General features: G+C 40.5%; 1 protein-coding gene across 1 annotated transcript; it reads left to right on the plus strand.

Annotated features, from left to right (window-relative positions):
* Positions 1 to 2326: 2326 nt before the first annotated feature.
* On the plus strand, positions 2327 to 6440 carry LOC132627729 (G-type lectin S-receptor-like serine/threonine-protein kinase At4g27290). Its single transcript, XM_060343287.1, has 6 exons — positions 2327 to 3830; positions 3983 to 4212; positions 4324 to 4534; positions 5064 to 5301; positions 5396 to 5546; positions 5786 to 6440. The coding sequence occupies exons 1-6, from the start codon at positions 2546 to 2548 to the stop codon at positions 6077 to 6079; spliced, it is 2409 nt and encodes an 802-aa protein (XP_060199270.1). The 5' UTR covers positions 2327 to 2545; the 3' UTR covers positions 6080 to 6440.
* The last annotated feature ends 9007 nt before the right edge of the window (positions 6441 to 15447 follow it).

The raw sequence follows: 15447 nt of genomic DNA on the forward strand, positions 1-15447 counted from the left end.
ATTTAGCGGTTCCGGTTTCCCTATCCTTAGTCATAAATTTTCAAATTTTAGTGGTTGACTTACAAGTTCTAGGCGCTTTGTCTTATGTATGTGATTGTGCAGGACATGTATCTCCTATGGGAATTTCGGGAGGTTGTGTTTCATCATCATCATTATCATCATCAATTTCATTAAAAGTATCAGTATAATGTTGTTGTATTACCTCATGACCTAAAAGTGAATTATTTCCACCAATATCAATACCTAAATTAGGTGTTTCTTCCACAAATGTTTCCTCATTAAGCCCACGCCTAACAATACCACTACTACCGGCACCACGTCTAAATCTCTTCACCATTAAAAAAGGCAGCCCGGTGCACTAAGCTCCCGCTATGCGCGGGGTCCGGAGAAGAACCGGACCACAAGGGTCTATTGTACGCAACCTTACCTTGCATTTCTGCAAGCTAAATCTCTTCAGCACTATTAAATAGAATTAATTTAAATCACACTCAAATAAATCACAAGAAAATGAATTGCAACAAATTAAATTGCGAAAAATAAAGATAGAGTTGGAACGAAGGTACCAAATTGCCGGACTAATTTCCAACAAAGTGATGGCGGCTACAATTGCAAATCCGCCAAAGCTACTTCGGATTATTGCAAAATCACCAACTCCACCAATAATATTATAATTGCAAAATTAATAATTGAAACTATAATAAGACTTTATAATATTTATTTGAGAGAAATTTAAAGTGGCTAATTGTTGCAAGGTAACTATAATTGAGAGATTGAAATTTGAGAGAAAGAGACTAAGAGACTAAGAGAAGAGTGAATTGGTGTAAATTAAAATGGAAGTGGAGAGGGGTTTATATAGGGGTGGGGGATGGGTTAAAGTGTTAAAAAAAAGTTTGGGGGTCTGGGGGAGGGGGGGGGGGGGGGGGGGGGGAAGAGTTGGGGACCGTTTGACAACGGCCATTTTTGCAAATGGACCGTTGCCCAACGGTCCAATTTGGGCCCAAAGCCGCAACGGCTACATAGTAAAAAAAAATCTGTTTAAAATTTCACCGGTTAATCGATTCCGATTCCGGTTCCAATTTTATCGGTTCGATTACCGGTTTGAACCGGTAAAACCGGACCGGTTGACACGTTTAGGTTGGACATGTGGTCCTCCATATAACGTACACTGTCCTTTTGTGGTTTACTATCACACGGAAGTAATATTTTAATTGCCCAACTTGCATGGCAAGACCAGAAATGGACTTAGTGTAATCTAACAACTTGATTTCCACAGCTATCCAAAATCTTGACTAAGTCGTCTTAGACATTACACTAGGATGAGAACACAAGTTTGTTTTTCGTGGGACTCGGAGTCAACCGAAGCATCATATCTCCTTGATCAAATCAGTTGCTTTTAGACACATGCTGGAGAAGTACTACCAAGAAATGCAAATAACCAAATTTGTTTTTCAATAGAACAAAATAAATTATTGTAAAACTAATTCTTTTAGTTTTTGTCCATTAAGGGGAAAACCCCCCTAGCTAGTATTTTTTCTATATTCAAAACTCGAACCAGACGATGCAACTAGTCATTGACTGGCCACAAAAGGTGTCATCGCGGTCCATATATGTTCCATTTTAGAATGTGACACTGCTAATTGACAACATAAGCGCACAAAGAACGAATGTAGGGAGAGGTATGAGAGAGTCCAGCGCACCCAAAAATTTATGTCGTAGACAGGGGCAGCTTAATACACTAGGTGGCCTAAAGCCAAAATATAAAAAGAGACCTTATATTTATGCAATAAATTTTTATATATTTTATTTGATGTTTACTTTAATAGATTCTTATATTGAAAGATAATTATATTTTGACGATGTCATTTTTCTCAATTTACAATATAGTCTATTCGCGAGACATTATTGATCTTAAGTATGATCTAGCTCATCGGTTTAATTTTGAAAACTTAGGCAATTCTTACAAAAATATTTTAAAAATTTTATAAGCAATACTAACATTTTAAAATACAGAATATGCCAATGAGAGGCATAGAAAGGACAACTTGCTGCAAGTTGTTGTATATATGACAAACTTTGTGATTGTGAGGAACGTCTCAGGTCTTGATGAGGTGGCTATAGCCTTCTTGTCTTGTTTCTCCAAAATGGACCCCTTGTTTTACTTTTCAAATGTTGGAATTAAACTTCAAATCGCGAGATAACAACTAGCTAGTTTCTGTTGGATGTTACATCTGTCAGTGTTACAGTTTTTCAAGAATAATTATTTGTAGAAGAAGTCTATATTGATTTACTGGAATATGCAGTTTTTTAGTTGTATTAAGAGTAATACCTTTATTATAGGAGCAGCCTATTGCACTGTTTATACACCTATCTGAAGACTTATGATAAATGAAATTTAAGAGACATATTTTCATCAATATTTTCAACCTTGCGCTTGCATCTCTCTTAAAAACAATCCTAACAATTTCTTTCTTCCCAAGTTGACCAAAACTTGACTTTGGTTGTAAACTATTTCAGTCTCCAAAGAGAATTAAGCAGCATAGATCCAATGGAAAGTTTTCTGCTTATGTTTCAGTTCTTGCAGATATTGTTATGTGGTTTACTATGCTCAATTTCTAGTGCAAAAGATACTATCACTGCAACTGACTTTCTAACAAATGGTAAGACCATTACTTCGTCTAATGGAAGCTTTGAGATGGGATTTTTTTCCCCGGATAATTCCATGAATAATTGGTATGTCGGAATATGGTACAAGCACGATGTATCTGACAAGCCTGTTGTATGGGTTGCGAATAGAGAAAATCCAATCACCAACACATCAGGTGTTATTCTAAAAATCGTCAATCCTGGAAAGCTTGCTCTTCTCACAGCTGCTAATAAGATTGTGTGGTCTACTAATTCATTGAGGCGTTTGACTGTGAAGAATCCAATTGCACAGTTGTTGAACACGGGGAATGTTGTCATAAGAGATGCAAATGATACTAAACCTCAGAACTTCCTGTGGCAGAGTTTTGATTATCCTACTGATACGCTCTTACCAGGCATGAAGATGGGTAAGAACTTTGTGACTGGACAAGAGTTTTACCTCTCCTCATGGAAGACTGAATATGATCCAGTTCCAGGGGAATATACATATCACTGTGATCCCACTGGATATCCTCAGGATGTCATTAGGAAAGGTAAAGTTAAGGTGTTCAGTACCGGACCATGGAATGGACTCAGCTTGAGTGGTTTACCAGGACTGACACAAAATACCAAATTTACATTTAAGCTGGATTTTGATGAAAAGAAAGCATTTTACAGCAACGAGCTTCTGGGTTCTGTTATGTACAAATTAACCATGAATAGTGACGGTGTGCTTCAGCGTTCACTGTGGGTTGAGAATAAACAGAAATGGGATGTTTTCATTGCTTCACCAGCAGATACTTGTGACAACTATGGAACATGTGGTGCATATGGTAGTTGCAACAACATACGCACTCCTGTGTGTAACTGTTTGAACAAGTTTGTGCCTAAAGATCCAAAAAATTGGGTGACGAATTGGTCTAGTGGGTGTGTTAGAAGGACACCCCTTAATTGCCAGAACGGAGATGGATTTCTCAAGTACTCTGGTATAAAGCTACCAGATACACAGTATTCACGGTTTGATGTGAGTATGACACTCCACGAGTGCAAACAAGCTTGCTTAAGCAATTGCTCTTGCATGGCATACTCAAATCTTGATATACGCAATGGTGGCAGTGGCTGTTTGTTTTGGTTTGGAGAATTAATTGACATACGAGAATTAGCTGGAGGACAGGACATTTACATAAGGATGGCTACCTCAGAGTTAGGTAAAATTTGTGAATTTGATCAATATGGAATATCAGTTGTGTTTTACTTAGCTAAAGTATTTGTTAAGAGTTGACATATTATATGTACACAAGTTGACTTTTCCCTCTTTATTTAGTTTATTTCACCCTCCATGTTTTGTTTTCTTTTTCAGGCTCGAAGAAAACAAATCTACTTGCTTTGAGTCTGTCACTATTGATTGGAATGGCTGTAATTGGCCTGACCATATGGCTGTATATTTGGAAAAAGAAGAAGCAAAGGAACCTGAATTTGAAAGATGACCTAGATGTCCCACTGTTTGCCTTATCAACTCTAACTAAAGCAACCTCTAATTTCTCAGTCGAGAACAAGATTGGAGAAGGTGGATTTGGATCTGTTTACAAGGTAACATTATAAGTTTATGAATCATTCTTTCAGAAAATAATATGTACTATAATTGACAGTAAACAGATGACACTTTGGAATCATTTAGTCAGTTATATGCTGATATTATAGGGAATCCTGGAGGGTGGACAAGAAATAGCTATAAAGAGGCTCTCCAAGTCTTCCTCGCAAGGAGTTAACGAGTTCAAGAATGAAGTTATTTTCATTGCCAAACTTCAGCATCGAAACCTTGTGAAGCTTATAGGTTGCTGCATAGCACGAGGAGAGAAATTGCTGGTCTATGAATACATGTGCAACAGAAGTCTAGATCTCTTCATATTTGGTCTGGTTACTCTCTTAACACAAAGAACCTCAATTAGTACACATAGTAATGTTGATAGTTTAGACCACATTTTAGCCTCACTTTCTAACCTATGTTGCTTGAACTCTTCAAAATCCTGCCCCACCCGTGTCAACAAGTCATGGGTGTGGGTGTGGGTGTGGGTGTCAGATCCACACTGGACTTGATTGGTTTAATTTTTGGGTTTAGGTCATATATATAGTTATATAAAGTATGGGAATGCTTTTCTATTACACGAGATATCTTATGATAAAATATTTGGTGCTTATAAAGCATTAAATTTTAGTAGTTTTAGTTAAATAGCTTTAAAATTGAGATATATACTTTATATGTCCTAATATACATTTATTGACCATATCCGCACTCGGATCCATATCCCCAAATTCTAAATTTATGTGATGAAGAATCTGACCTCTAGATCCACACCTGCATCGGATACCCGCACCCAAGTCTGAGCAACATAGTTTCTAACATATTATTATCAGTGTTCTAACAAAGGACCTGTTAACAGATGAAAAGAACAGCATGTTACTCAACTGGCCTAAGCGCTTCAACATCATCAATGGAATTGCTAGAGGACTTCTGTATCTCCATCAAGATTCTCGGCTAAGAATTATCCACAGAGACCTCAAAGCTAGTAACATTTTGTTAGATACTGACATGAACCCCAAGATCTCAGATTTTGGCATAGCTAGAAGCATTGTAGGGAATGAGACTGGTGCTAATACACACCATGTGGTTGGGACACAGTAAGAAATTTAGTACTACTCACTTTTTAGCAGTTATATTAGGTATAACATCCTTTATTTAACAACACTATTTTCTGTTTAATGTGTGATGCAGTGGCTACATGTCCCCAGAGTATGTAGTCCATGGTGTCTTCTCAGTAAAATCAGATGTATTTAGCTTTGGCGTATTAGTGCTAGAGATAATCAGTGGTCGGAGAAACAGAGGATTTTCCCATGAAAGTCACAGTATCAACCTTCTCGGACATGTAAGTTTTGTTTGTTAATTAAAGGCGAGTTTAAATTTTGTGCACTAATGGAGTAAAATAATCTTTAAACAATGGGGTAACTTATAAGGTAGTTACAGAGATTTCTCCATAATAATTACTTGATAACCTGGTAAAAATGATAATTAACCGATGATAGTTAAACTTCATTGACCTTAAATCCATTAGGCACATCAACCGCTAACTGTTTCTTGATTATGTACTGATTGTGTAATTGACAGGTATGGAAACTTTATCAAGAAGGTAGACCATTGGAGCTAATTGATGCACATCAAACGGATTCATGTTATATTTCCGAATTGCTACGCTTAATCCACGTGGCTTTGTTATGTGTGCAACAATATCCAGAAGACAGGCCAGACATGCCTACAGTGGTGTTGATGTTGGCTAATGATGCTATTTTACCTCAAGCTAAGGAACCTGGTTTCTTCACAGAAAGCAAAGCCACGTCTGAATATTCAACAAGCATGTATTCAAGAAACGAAATTACCGTAACACTTTTGGAACCCCGATAAATTAAATTAGATAGGAAGGTATGGAGGAGGAGGATTAGGGTAGAAGGCAAATAGGTAGCCAGAGGCGGATCCAGGATTTACATTGTATGGGTTCAACCTTTTAACATTTTTAGCAATGAACCCGTTATAGTTTTAAAGTAATGAGTTCATGTCTACTATTTGTTGTAATTTTAATAATTTTTACACGTAAATTTATGCTATGCGCCGAAAGTTAGGAGTTCAATTGAACCCCTACTTAATATGTTACATCCGCCTCTGTAGGTAGCTTAGTGTTTATCCTTTTTAGTAGTATTCTTTAGTTATAGCATAGTTTCCTATTCTTCGACGTGTACTACTATCCATTGTTGAATTTGTTTTATATCCTGCGATTTTGCTGCCTTATTTTTCCTACAATATTGCTTCGGATACTTTTCTTTTGCGCCGAAGGTCTATCGGAAACAACCTCTCTACCTTACAAAGGCTAGGGGTAAGTTCTGCGTACATCTTACCCTCCCCAGACTCCACTTGTGGGATTACACTAGGTATGTTGTTGTTGTGTTCATTCAGATCGTTCATTATCTTCAAGCTTGAATTGCATAAGGATTTCCAGGTCTATCTTACTATTATGATTGTACAGTTTATGAGTTGTATAAGAAAATAAGTTACCAGCACTTCATGTATGTTATGTCCCGTGTTTTCATATAACGGGAAATCGAGAAATAATTACAATTTGTGTGTTATAAGGAAATATTTTGATTTTGGTGAATATGACTATGATGGTTATGGAATCATAAATGTTAAGACATCGGGGAAGGCCGAGGATAAAATTGGAATTTCGGAAATTAGTTTCGGGAATTACAAAACGGGACGTTTATCGAATTGGGCCAAGAAAAAAATTAGAACACAAAATGAGGCCCAAAGTTAGTGGGGTGGCCGGCCATATTGGCTAGGCCCAAGCCCTTTTTAAATGATCATGTGCCATGCACATGATCTATATTGGATATATATCACTTAGGCCTTTTGGAATTATCAAGAATCAAGATCAAAACAAAAAAATAAAATAAGAAAGCACCTCAAAGAAGCTCTCGGCCAAGCTTGAGAAAAAGGAGAGAAAAAAATTTCCCAAGCTTTGTTGTTGATCCAAAAATCTTAATTTCTACATAGTTGTGAAGTACTCAAGGCCCTCTTCAACGGGGTATAATTAGCTTGACACAAGAACCTCGTTTGCGACAAGTTGGGTTTTCAAGAAAAGGTAAGAATTCTTCCACTTTTGTGTTATGGAATTGGTATGAATGTTATGATGTATGAAATGAAATGAGAATTTTGTGGTAGTAGTGTATGTGTGTGCAGCCGTGTGTGTGTGTGTGTTGGTGTGTGGCCGTGAGCCATGAGAGTTAGAAGGGGAGGTGAATTGAATCCTATTTAGCTCGTTAGTTGTGTCGTTATAACCTTTAAGACGCAAATGATCGATTGATGAATTAAATTGGCGTTGGAAAATGATTTCGGACATTATCGTAAAGTGTATACCTTTGGTATAATTGTGTATATCATTGTATATTTGGGGTGCTAAAGACTTTAAATGTGACATTAGTTGATGTTAATGAATTCGGAATGAAACGACGCAAGTTAGAATGTCCGTCGTGACTTTTGATGTTTTGAATGAAATATGGAGAATAATGAATTTCGGGAACTTTCGTATATGGTTTGGAATATATTTGGGATGTGATTGACTAATCTTGAATAAATAAATGAATACAATAATGTGGGCATAGATTTGGAATTTTGGAAGTTTGAATGAAAAGTTGCCAACTTAGGTAATAAGGTGGAACTTTGAAACTAGAGTGGTTTGATTATGAATTGTGTTGTTGTTGATGTGTGAGCTGTTGTTGTTGATGTATTTTGAGCCGAGCTAAGTCTCGGGGGTGTTAGATTTATAGGGGAGGTGCTGCCGAAATTTTGGTAGGCAAAAATAAAGTTAATGGCATTTTTAAGCCTAAGAATCTCAATTGGTAACTTTGACCATTTGCAGATTTCAGACGAAACGGGACTTGACTTTTGGGAAAGCGTAAGACGTCTGTAAGGTATGTAAAGCTTCCCGCTTCTTCGTTTGGCATGTCTTAGTATGCTAGGTGAATATTGGAACCTCCGGAGCATCTCTGCTCCTCGAAACCCGATCCACAGAAAAGTTACTATTCATTCAATTCAATTGAAGCCTAAGGGCTCTATTTTGGCTAGAATGCCACCAATCGTTCGAAACCTATCGAAATGTGGTCGGGTAACTTAGAAACGATTACGTATGAACTTTTGGCCCCTAAATGTTCATAAATTATGTTCTCCACCTCAATTCGACTCGAGGTGGACCCGCTAACCCCAAGACGCCCTATTTGTCTTATTGGGCTGTCCTTTTGAATAAAGTTTGAAATGATACCTTCGATTTTGGAACTTCCTCCTACGGGACGTGTTTTGAATATTACGATACGCTAAGTTACGTTTTGAGCTATACATACTATTTTGGAAACGTTTTGTGAAATGAAACCTTGTATCGACTAAGTATTCGATTATTTTGTATTATGAAATGACTTATGGGATTACTCTGTTTTGAAAGACTATTTTGAAGTATGATTTGCATTTGTTTGCTCACGACTCCGCTCGTGCCTTATTATGACTTCGTTCACCGGTTCCCGGGCCGGTTATGATTCGTGCGCCTTACAATAATTCGGCCGTATGCTGTGTTACGGTTCCCGAAGCTTCGCCATAGGGCCGGGTTCCGTTTGGAGTTATGCTGTGATATGGCTCGTGATGCGATACGCTCACCTATGTTTGTGTTTGTGTTCGGGGATGTACGGAGATTTGAAACTTTCTGGTGTTATGCTGTGTGTGGCGCCAGCGTCGGAGTGGCGACCACGTTCTTAAGCGTTTGCATGATTTCGTTTGCATTATGTATACGTATATGACTTTGATACGGATTTTGACATACTGATTTGTACTCCACTTCGTTATCTGATTTGCTTTCAGTTTTGATCCATATTTCTGTACTCCGTGCTTTACATACTCAGTACATATTCCGTACTGACCCCCTTTCTTCGGGGGCTGCGTTTCATGCCCGCAGGTACAGACATTGGTGATCCTCCACTGTAGGCTTCATTTTCTGCCATTTTGGAGTACTCCTTCTGATCCGGAGTCCACTTTTGGTACAGACTCCTTTTGCTATGTATATGCTCTGTATATTTGACGATTTGGGTACGGCGGGGCCCTGTCTCGCCATATGTCTTTGTTTTGAGTTCGTAGAGGCCTGTAGTCATATATGTGAGGCGAGGGTCCTATATACGTTTGTTTGATTTGTTTTCTAGTCTTAAAGCGGTCCGTTTGTTTTGATGGCCCTAAATGGCCCTTATGCTTATGTTTGCACTTTTGACCGGCGATGTCTATTCCGCCGCCCAGTTTGGATTTGATATGCCATTTTGATTTGTGCGACCGCTTAAGACATATTTTGATATAAATTATGTTTGACACGATTTTGCAAAATTCTGAATTAAGTTTGGATTTGGAAATGAATAGGCGATTCGGTCTGGGTACCCAGGTAGGGTGCCAGTCGCGGCCCACGGGGCTGGGTCGTGACAAAAGTGGTATCAGAGCAGTTTGTCCTCGGAATGTCTACAGGCCGTGTCTCGTAGAGTCTTGTTTATCGATGTGTTGTGCACCACACCTATAAACAGGAAGCTACAGGGCATTTAGGGTGTTACTTTCTTTGGAATCTTAGATCGTGCGATAGAGCTGTGCTACTAAGGTCATTCTGATCTGACCCGTTATTGTGTTTGCAGTGATGCCTCCGAAGAAGGCAACGGCGGCCCAGAAGGGCAAAGCGAGGATGGGAGAGACTAGTCAGGCACAGCGCGCTACCCGGGCTCGTGTCTATGATTTGCCCGAGGTTGTGCCTCATTCTGAGGGGTCTGCTACACCCCCATTAGTACAGCCTGGAGCAGGACCTTCAGCAGCTCCAGAGGTCCGTGTACCCGCTCCTGAGACTCCAGCTCCTCAGCCTGGGGCGGAGGATAGGTGCCTGAGAGAGGCTGTACAGTTGTTAACTACAGTGGTAGCAGGGCAGGCTCGCAGACGCGGGCGGAGGGACGATGATGACGATGACAGGCGGGACAGCCTGAGAGTTCGGGAGTTTCTATTATGTGGCCCTCCAGAGTTTTTCGGGTCTAAGCCCGACGAGGACCCCCATGACTTTATTCGGGGGATGCGGCGCTCACTGGACTTAGTCAGGGCTTCAGAGACCGAGTCGGTCGAGTTGGCTTCGCATAGACTTCGAGATGTTGCTACCCACTGGTACGAGACTTGGGAGCTGTCTAGGGGAGAGGGTGCCCCTCCGGCCACTTGGGATCAGTTTGTGACAGCATTCACCCGCCACTTTTTGCCCCCAGAGTTACGACGGGAGCGAGCTGATCGGTTTTTACATTTGCAGCAGAGGGGTCGAAGCGTTCGTGAATATAATTTGGAGTTTGATTCCCTGGCCCGGTATGCCCCTGCCGTGGTAGCTGATATGTCTGATCGGATGCATAGATATGTTATGGGGTTGGATCGTTACCTGATTGACGGTTGTATGGCGGTGTCATTGCAGACAGATATGGACATTGCCCGTCTACAGGCCTACGCCCAGGGGATGGAGAACCGGCACCGAGCAGATCGGCCCAGTAGAGAGTATGATGGGAGGCGGCCCAAGAGGGCCAGATCAGTGGGGTATTCTGGAGATTCTCGGGGCGGGCAGCCTCAGTATCAGTCCAGTGGATACTTCCCTCCGTCAGGCCAGGATACACAGTCTGCTAATAAGCGATTGGATAGTGCGGGACCGTCTGGGACCGGTCAGAGCCCCAGAGTGGCAGGTTCACAGGTATCCAGGGGTCCCAGCCATGCCCGACCACCCAGGCCCCGTTGTTCTCATTGCGGGAAGTCTCATCCTGGGGAGTGCTATCGAGCGATTGGAGCTTGTTTTTCTTGTGGTGGTCAGGGCCACTTTATGAGAGATTGTCCGTTGGCTAGCGGTTCTGGTAGTGTGGCTCAACCGACAGGGTCAGCCGCCGGTTCATCATCTGCTCCATCTGTTGCACGCCCTGGAGGGCGAGGTATGCCAGCACCGGTAGGACGCGGTCGAGGCCGCGGTGGCGGTTCAGGTTCTAGCGGTCCCTCGAACCGCATATACGCTTTGACTGGTCGGCGTGACCCAGAGGCATCACCAGACGCAGACCCAGGTATGTTACTAACCTTTTTCTGAATGAATGTGTGCATGGATAGGTCTGTATTTCAGTATAGCACGCGATGTTCTCTTTCTACGTGTCAGTAAAAGTAGGGTAAGAATTCGAATCAATGAAAATATTTGGAGGCGGAATTCGTGGGATGAAGACTTAAATCCGTGGGTTACCCGTAATCATATGTATATGTGTATGAAAGTGAATGTTTAAGATTCAGAAGGGCGACATGGTAATGGTACGACTTAACCAGGGGTGGGACCCGCTACAAAAATTTCTGAAAATTTGCTAAGACCCCGATCTGCCCTAAAATTATGTGACAAAGGCCGTGCGGGGCAATCGACGAAATTATATCAGCCCTAACGCGTCAAAATGCATGAAAGTTCCGGGGTTAAGCGTGCTCAAGCCAGAGCAATTCTGGGATGGGTGACCCCCTGGGAAGTAATGTAAAGTTTTTCATAAGTGAGAGTGCGATAAATATAAATGGAAATTTGGGGTAATCATAAGGTAAATAGAATGTGTATGGAGGGTAGGAAAGATGAAAGGTAAGTAGTGTGAATAAGTGGAACCTTTGAAAGAGTCTATACGCGACACGCAAAACGATTTGTGTGACAACTTAGTGAATAAGTTTGCAAATAAAGGGGAAAATTCTCATGAATTATTGGAGCCTTAACGGGAGCGATTTGATTCTAATTCGACATTCTATCTGTTGTGCTTTTGCACTCCCGATTCCGATAAGGCTCTGTCTAGTACGCCTCTGTATTTTTGAGCTCGATTATGTTCCCGTCTGATGAATCTTTGTGCGTCTGATTCTGGATATGTTTCTGTCTGGCACACCTCTGTATGTCTGACTCTGGATATAAATCCGTCTGATATGCTTCTGTGCGTTTGATTTTGATCACGCGTATGTTCGATACATTTCGGTTTGTCTAATCACAACTCTGTATGATACAATTCTGTACATTTGATTCTGATTTCAAATCTGTCCGATATGATCTTGTACGTCTGACTCCGATTATGAATCTGTCTGGTATATCTTTGTGTGTTTGATTCTGATTACGAATCCGTCTGATACGCCTTTGTACGTCTGACTCCGATCTCAGATTTGTCTGATATACTTCCGTACCTCTGATGTTGACTATGAATCTGTCCGATATGCTTAAACGCATCTGGCCCTAGTTCTGAATCTGTTTGGCATGAAGTGTCTGGTATGAAGTAAAGTGAGATTACGACGATGTGGTAAGAAACTCAGAAGTGTAAAAAAAAAAAATGATATTGACTATGATGTCTGGAAAGTGTTCGTCCATTACAAGAATATAGCGTATGGTTCGGTGATTACGTGGGGTATGAGAAAATATATTATGAAGGCATTTGCATTAGTGATGTGAAGAATTACCCCGTCATGTGGGTGAAAAAGCTATGTCGGAAAATCCACGAAGGACAATTATGAAGAGGACCCTCCCGGAGTAGTATGACACCCCATGAGGTCAATTTAACATTCGAGGACGAATGTTCAAAAGGGGGGGAGAATGTTATGTCCCGTGTTTTCGTATAACGGGAAATCGAGAAATAATTACGATTTGTGTGTTATAAGGAAATATTTTGATTTTGGTGAATATGACTATGATGGTTATGGAATCATAAATGTTAAGACATCGGGGAAGGCCGAGGATAAAATTGGAATTTCGGAAATTAGTTTCGGGAATTACAAAACGGGACGTTTATCGAATTGGGCCAAGAAAAAAATTAGAACACAAAATGAGGCCCAAAGTTAGTGGGGTGGCCGGCCATATTGGCTAGGCCCAAGCCCTTTTTAAATGATCATGTGCCATGCACATGATCTATATTGGATATATATCACTTAGGCCTTTTGGAATTATCAAGAATCAAGATCAAAACAAAAAAAACAAAAAAAAAAGCACCTCAAAGAAGCTCTCGACCAAGCTTGAGAAAAAGGAGAGAAAAAAATTTCCCAAGCTTTGTTGTTGATCCAAAAATCTTAATTTCTACATAGTTGTGAAGTACTCAAGGCCCTCTTCAACGGGGTATAATTAGCTTGACACAAGAACCTCGTTTGCGACAAGTCGGGTTTTCAAGAAAAGGTAAGAATTCTTCCACTTTTGTGTTATGGAATTGGTATGAATGTTATGATGTATGAAATGAAATGAGAATTTTGTGGTAGTAGTGTATGTGTGTGCAGCCGTGTGTGTGTGTGTGTTGGTGTGTGGCCGTGAGCCATGAGAGTTAGAAGGGGAGGTGAATTGAATCCTATTTAGCTCGTTAGTTGTGTCGTTATAACCTTTAAGACGCAAATGATCGATTGATGAATTAAATTGGCGTTGGAAAATGATTTCGGACATTATCGTAAAGTGTATACCTTTGGTATAATTGTGTATATCATTGTATATTTGGGGTGCTAAAGACTTTAAATGTGACATTAGTTGATGTTAATGAATTCGGAATGAAACGACGCAAGTTAGAATGTCCGTCGTGACTTTTGATGTTTTGAATGAAATATGGAGAATAATGAATTTCGGGAACTTTCGTATATGGTTTGGAATATATTTGGGATGTGATTGACTAATCTTGAATAAGTAAATGAATACAATAATGTGGGCATAGATTTGGAATTTTGGAAGTTTGAATGAAAAGTTGCCAACTTAGGTAATAAGGTGGAACTTTGAAACTAGAGTGGTTTGATTATGAATTGTGTTGTTGTTGATGTGTGGGCTGTTGTTGTTGATGTATTTTAAGCCGAGCTAAGTCTCGGGGGTGTTAGATTTATAGGGGAGGTGCTGCCGAAATTTCGGTAGGCAAAAATAAAGTTAATGGCATTTTTAAGCCTAAGAATCTCAATTGGTAACTTTGACCATTTGCAGATTTCAGACGAAACGGGACTTGACTTTTGGGAAAGCGTAAGACGTCTGTAAGGTATGTAAAGCTTCCCGCTTCTTCGTTTGGCATGTCTTAGTATGCTAGGTGAATATTGGAACCTCCGGAGCATCTCTGCTCCTCGAAACCCGATCCACAGAAAAGTTACTATTCATTCAATTCAATTGAAGCCTAAGGGCTCTATTTTGGCTAGAATGCCACCAATCGTTCGAAACCTATCGAAATGTGGTCGGGTAACTTAGAAACGCTTACGTATGAACTTTTGGCCCCTAAATGTTCATAAATTATGTTCGCCACCTCAATTCGACTCGAGGTGGACCCGCTAACCCCAAGACGCCCTATTTGTCTTATTGGGCTGTCCTTTTGAATAAAGTTTGAAATGATACCTTCGATTTTGGAACTTCCTCCTACGGGACGTGTTTTGAATATTACGATACGCTAAGTTACGTTTTGAGCTATACGTACTATTTTGGAAACGTTTTGTGAAATGAAACCTTGTATCGACTAAGTATTCAATTATTTTGTATTATGAAATGACTTATGGGATTACTCTGTTTTGAAAGACTATTTTGAAGTATGATTTGCATTTGTTTGCTCACGACTCCGCTCGTGCCTTATTATGACTTCGTTCACCGGTTCCCGGGCCGGTTATGATTCGTGCGCCTTACAATAATTCGGCCGTATGCTGTGTTACGGTTCCCGAGGCTTCGCCATAGGGCCGGGTTCCGTTTGGAGTTATGCTGTGATATGGCTCGTGATGCGATACGCTCACCTATGTTTGTGTTTGTGTTCGGGGATGTACGGAGATTTGAAACTTTCTGGTGTTATGCTGTGTGTGGCGCCAGCGTCGGAGTGGCGACCACGTTCTTAAGCGTTTGCATGATTTCGTTTGCATTATGTATACGTATATGACTTTGATACGGATTTTGACATACTGATTTGTACTCCACTTCGTTATCTGATTTGCTTTCAGTTTTGATCCATATTTCTGTACTCCGTGCTTTACATACTCAGTACATATTCCGTACTGACCCCCTTTCTTCGGGGGCTGCGTTTCATGCCCGCAGGTACAGACATTGGTGATCCTCCACTGTAGGCTTCATTTTCTGCCATTTTGGAGTACTCCTTCTGATCCGGAGTCCACTTTTGGTACAGACTCCTTTTGCTATGTATATGCTCTGTATATTTGACGATTTGGGTACGGCGGGGCCCTGTCTCGCCATATGTCTTTGTTTTGAGTTCGTAGAG

The sequence above is a fragment of the Lycium barbarum genome, chromosome 2 (assembly GCF_019175385.1).
Source record: "Lycium barbarum isolate Lr01 chromosome 2, ASM1917538v2, whole genome shotgun sequence".
NCBI classification, from domain to species: Eukaryota; Viridiplantae; Streptophyta; class Magnoliopsida; order Solanales; family Solanaceae; genus Lycium; species Lycium barbarum.

Excerpts from the sequence above, each read along its gene's own strand:
- LOC132627729 (XM_060343287.1), top strand. The coding sequence starts at position 2,546 with ATGGAAAGTTTTCTGCTTATGTTTCAGTTCTTGCAGATATTGTTATGT. Across the intron at positions 4,213-4,323 it reads GATTTGGATCTGTTTACAAG|GGAATCCTGGAGGGTGGACA; the intron begins GTAACATTATAA and ends CTGATATTATAG. Across the intron at positions 4,535-5,063 it reads TCTAGATCTCTTCATATTTG|ATGAAAAGAACAGCATGTTA; the intron begins GTCTGGTTACTC and ends ACCTGTTAACAG.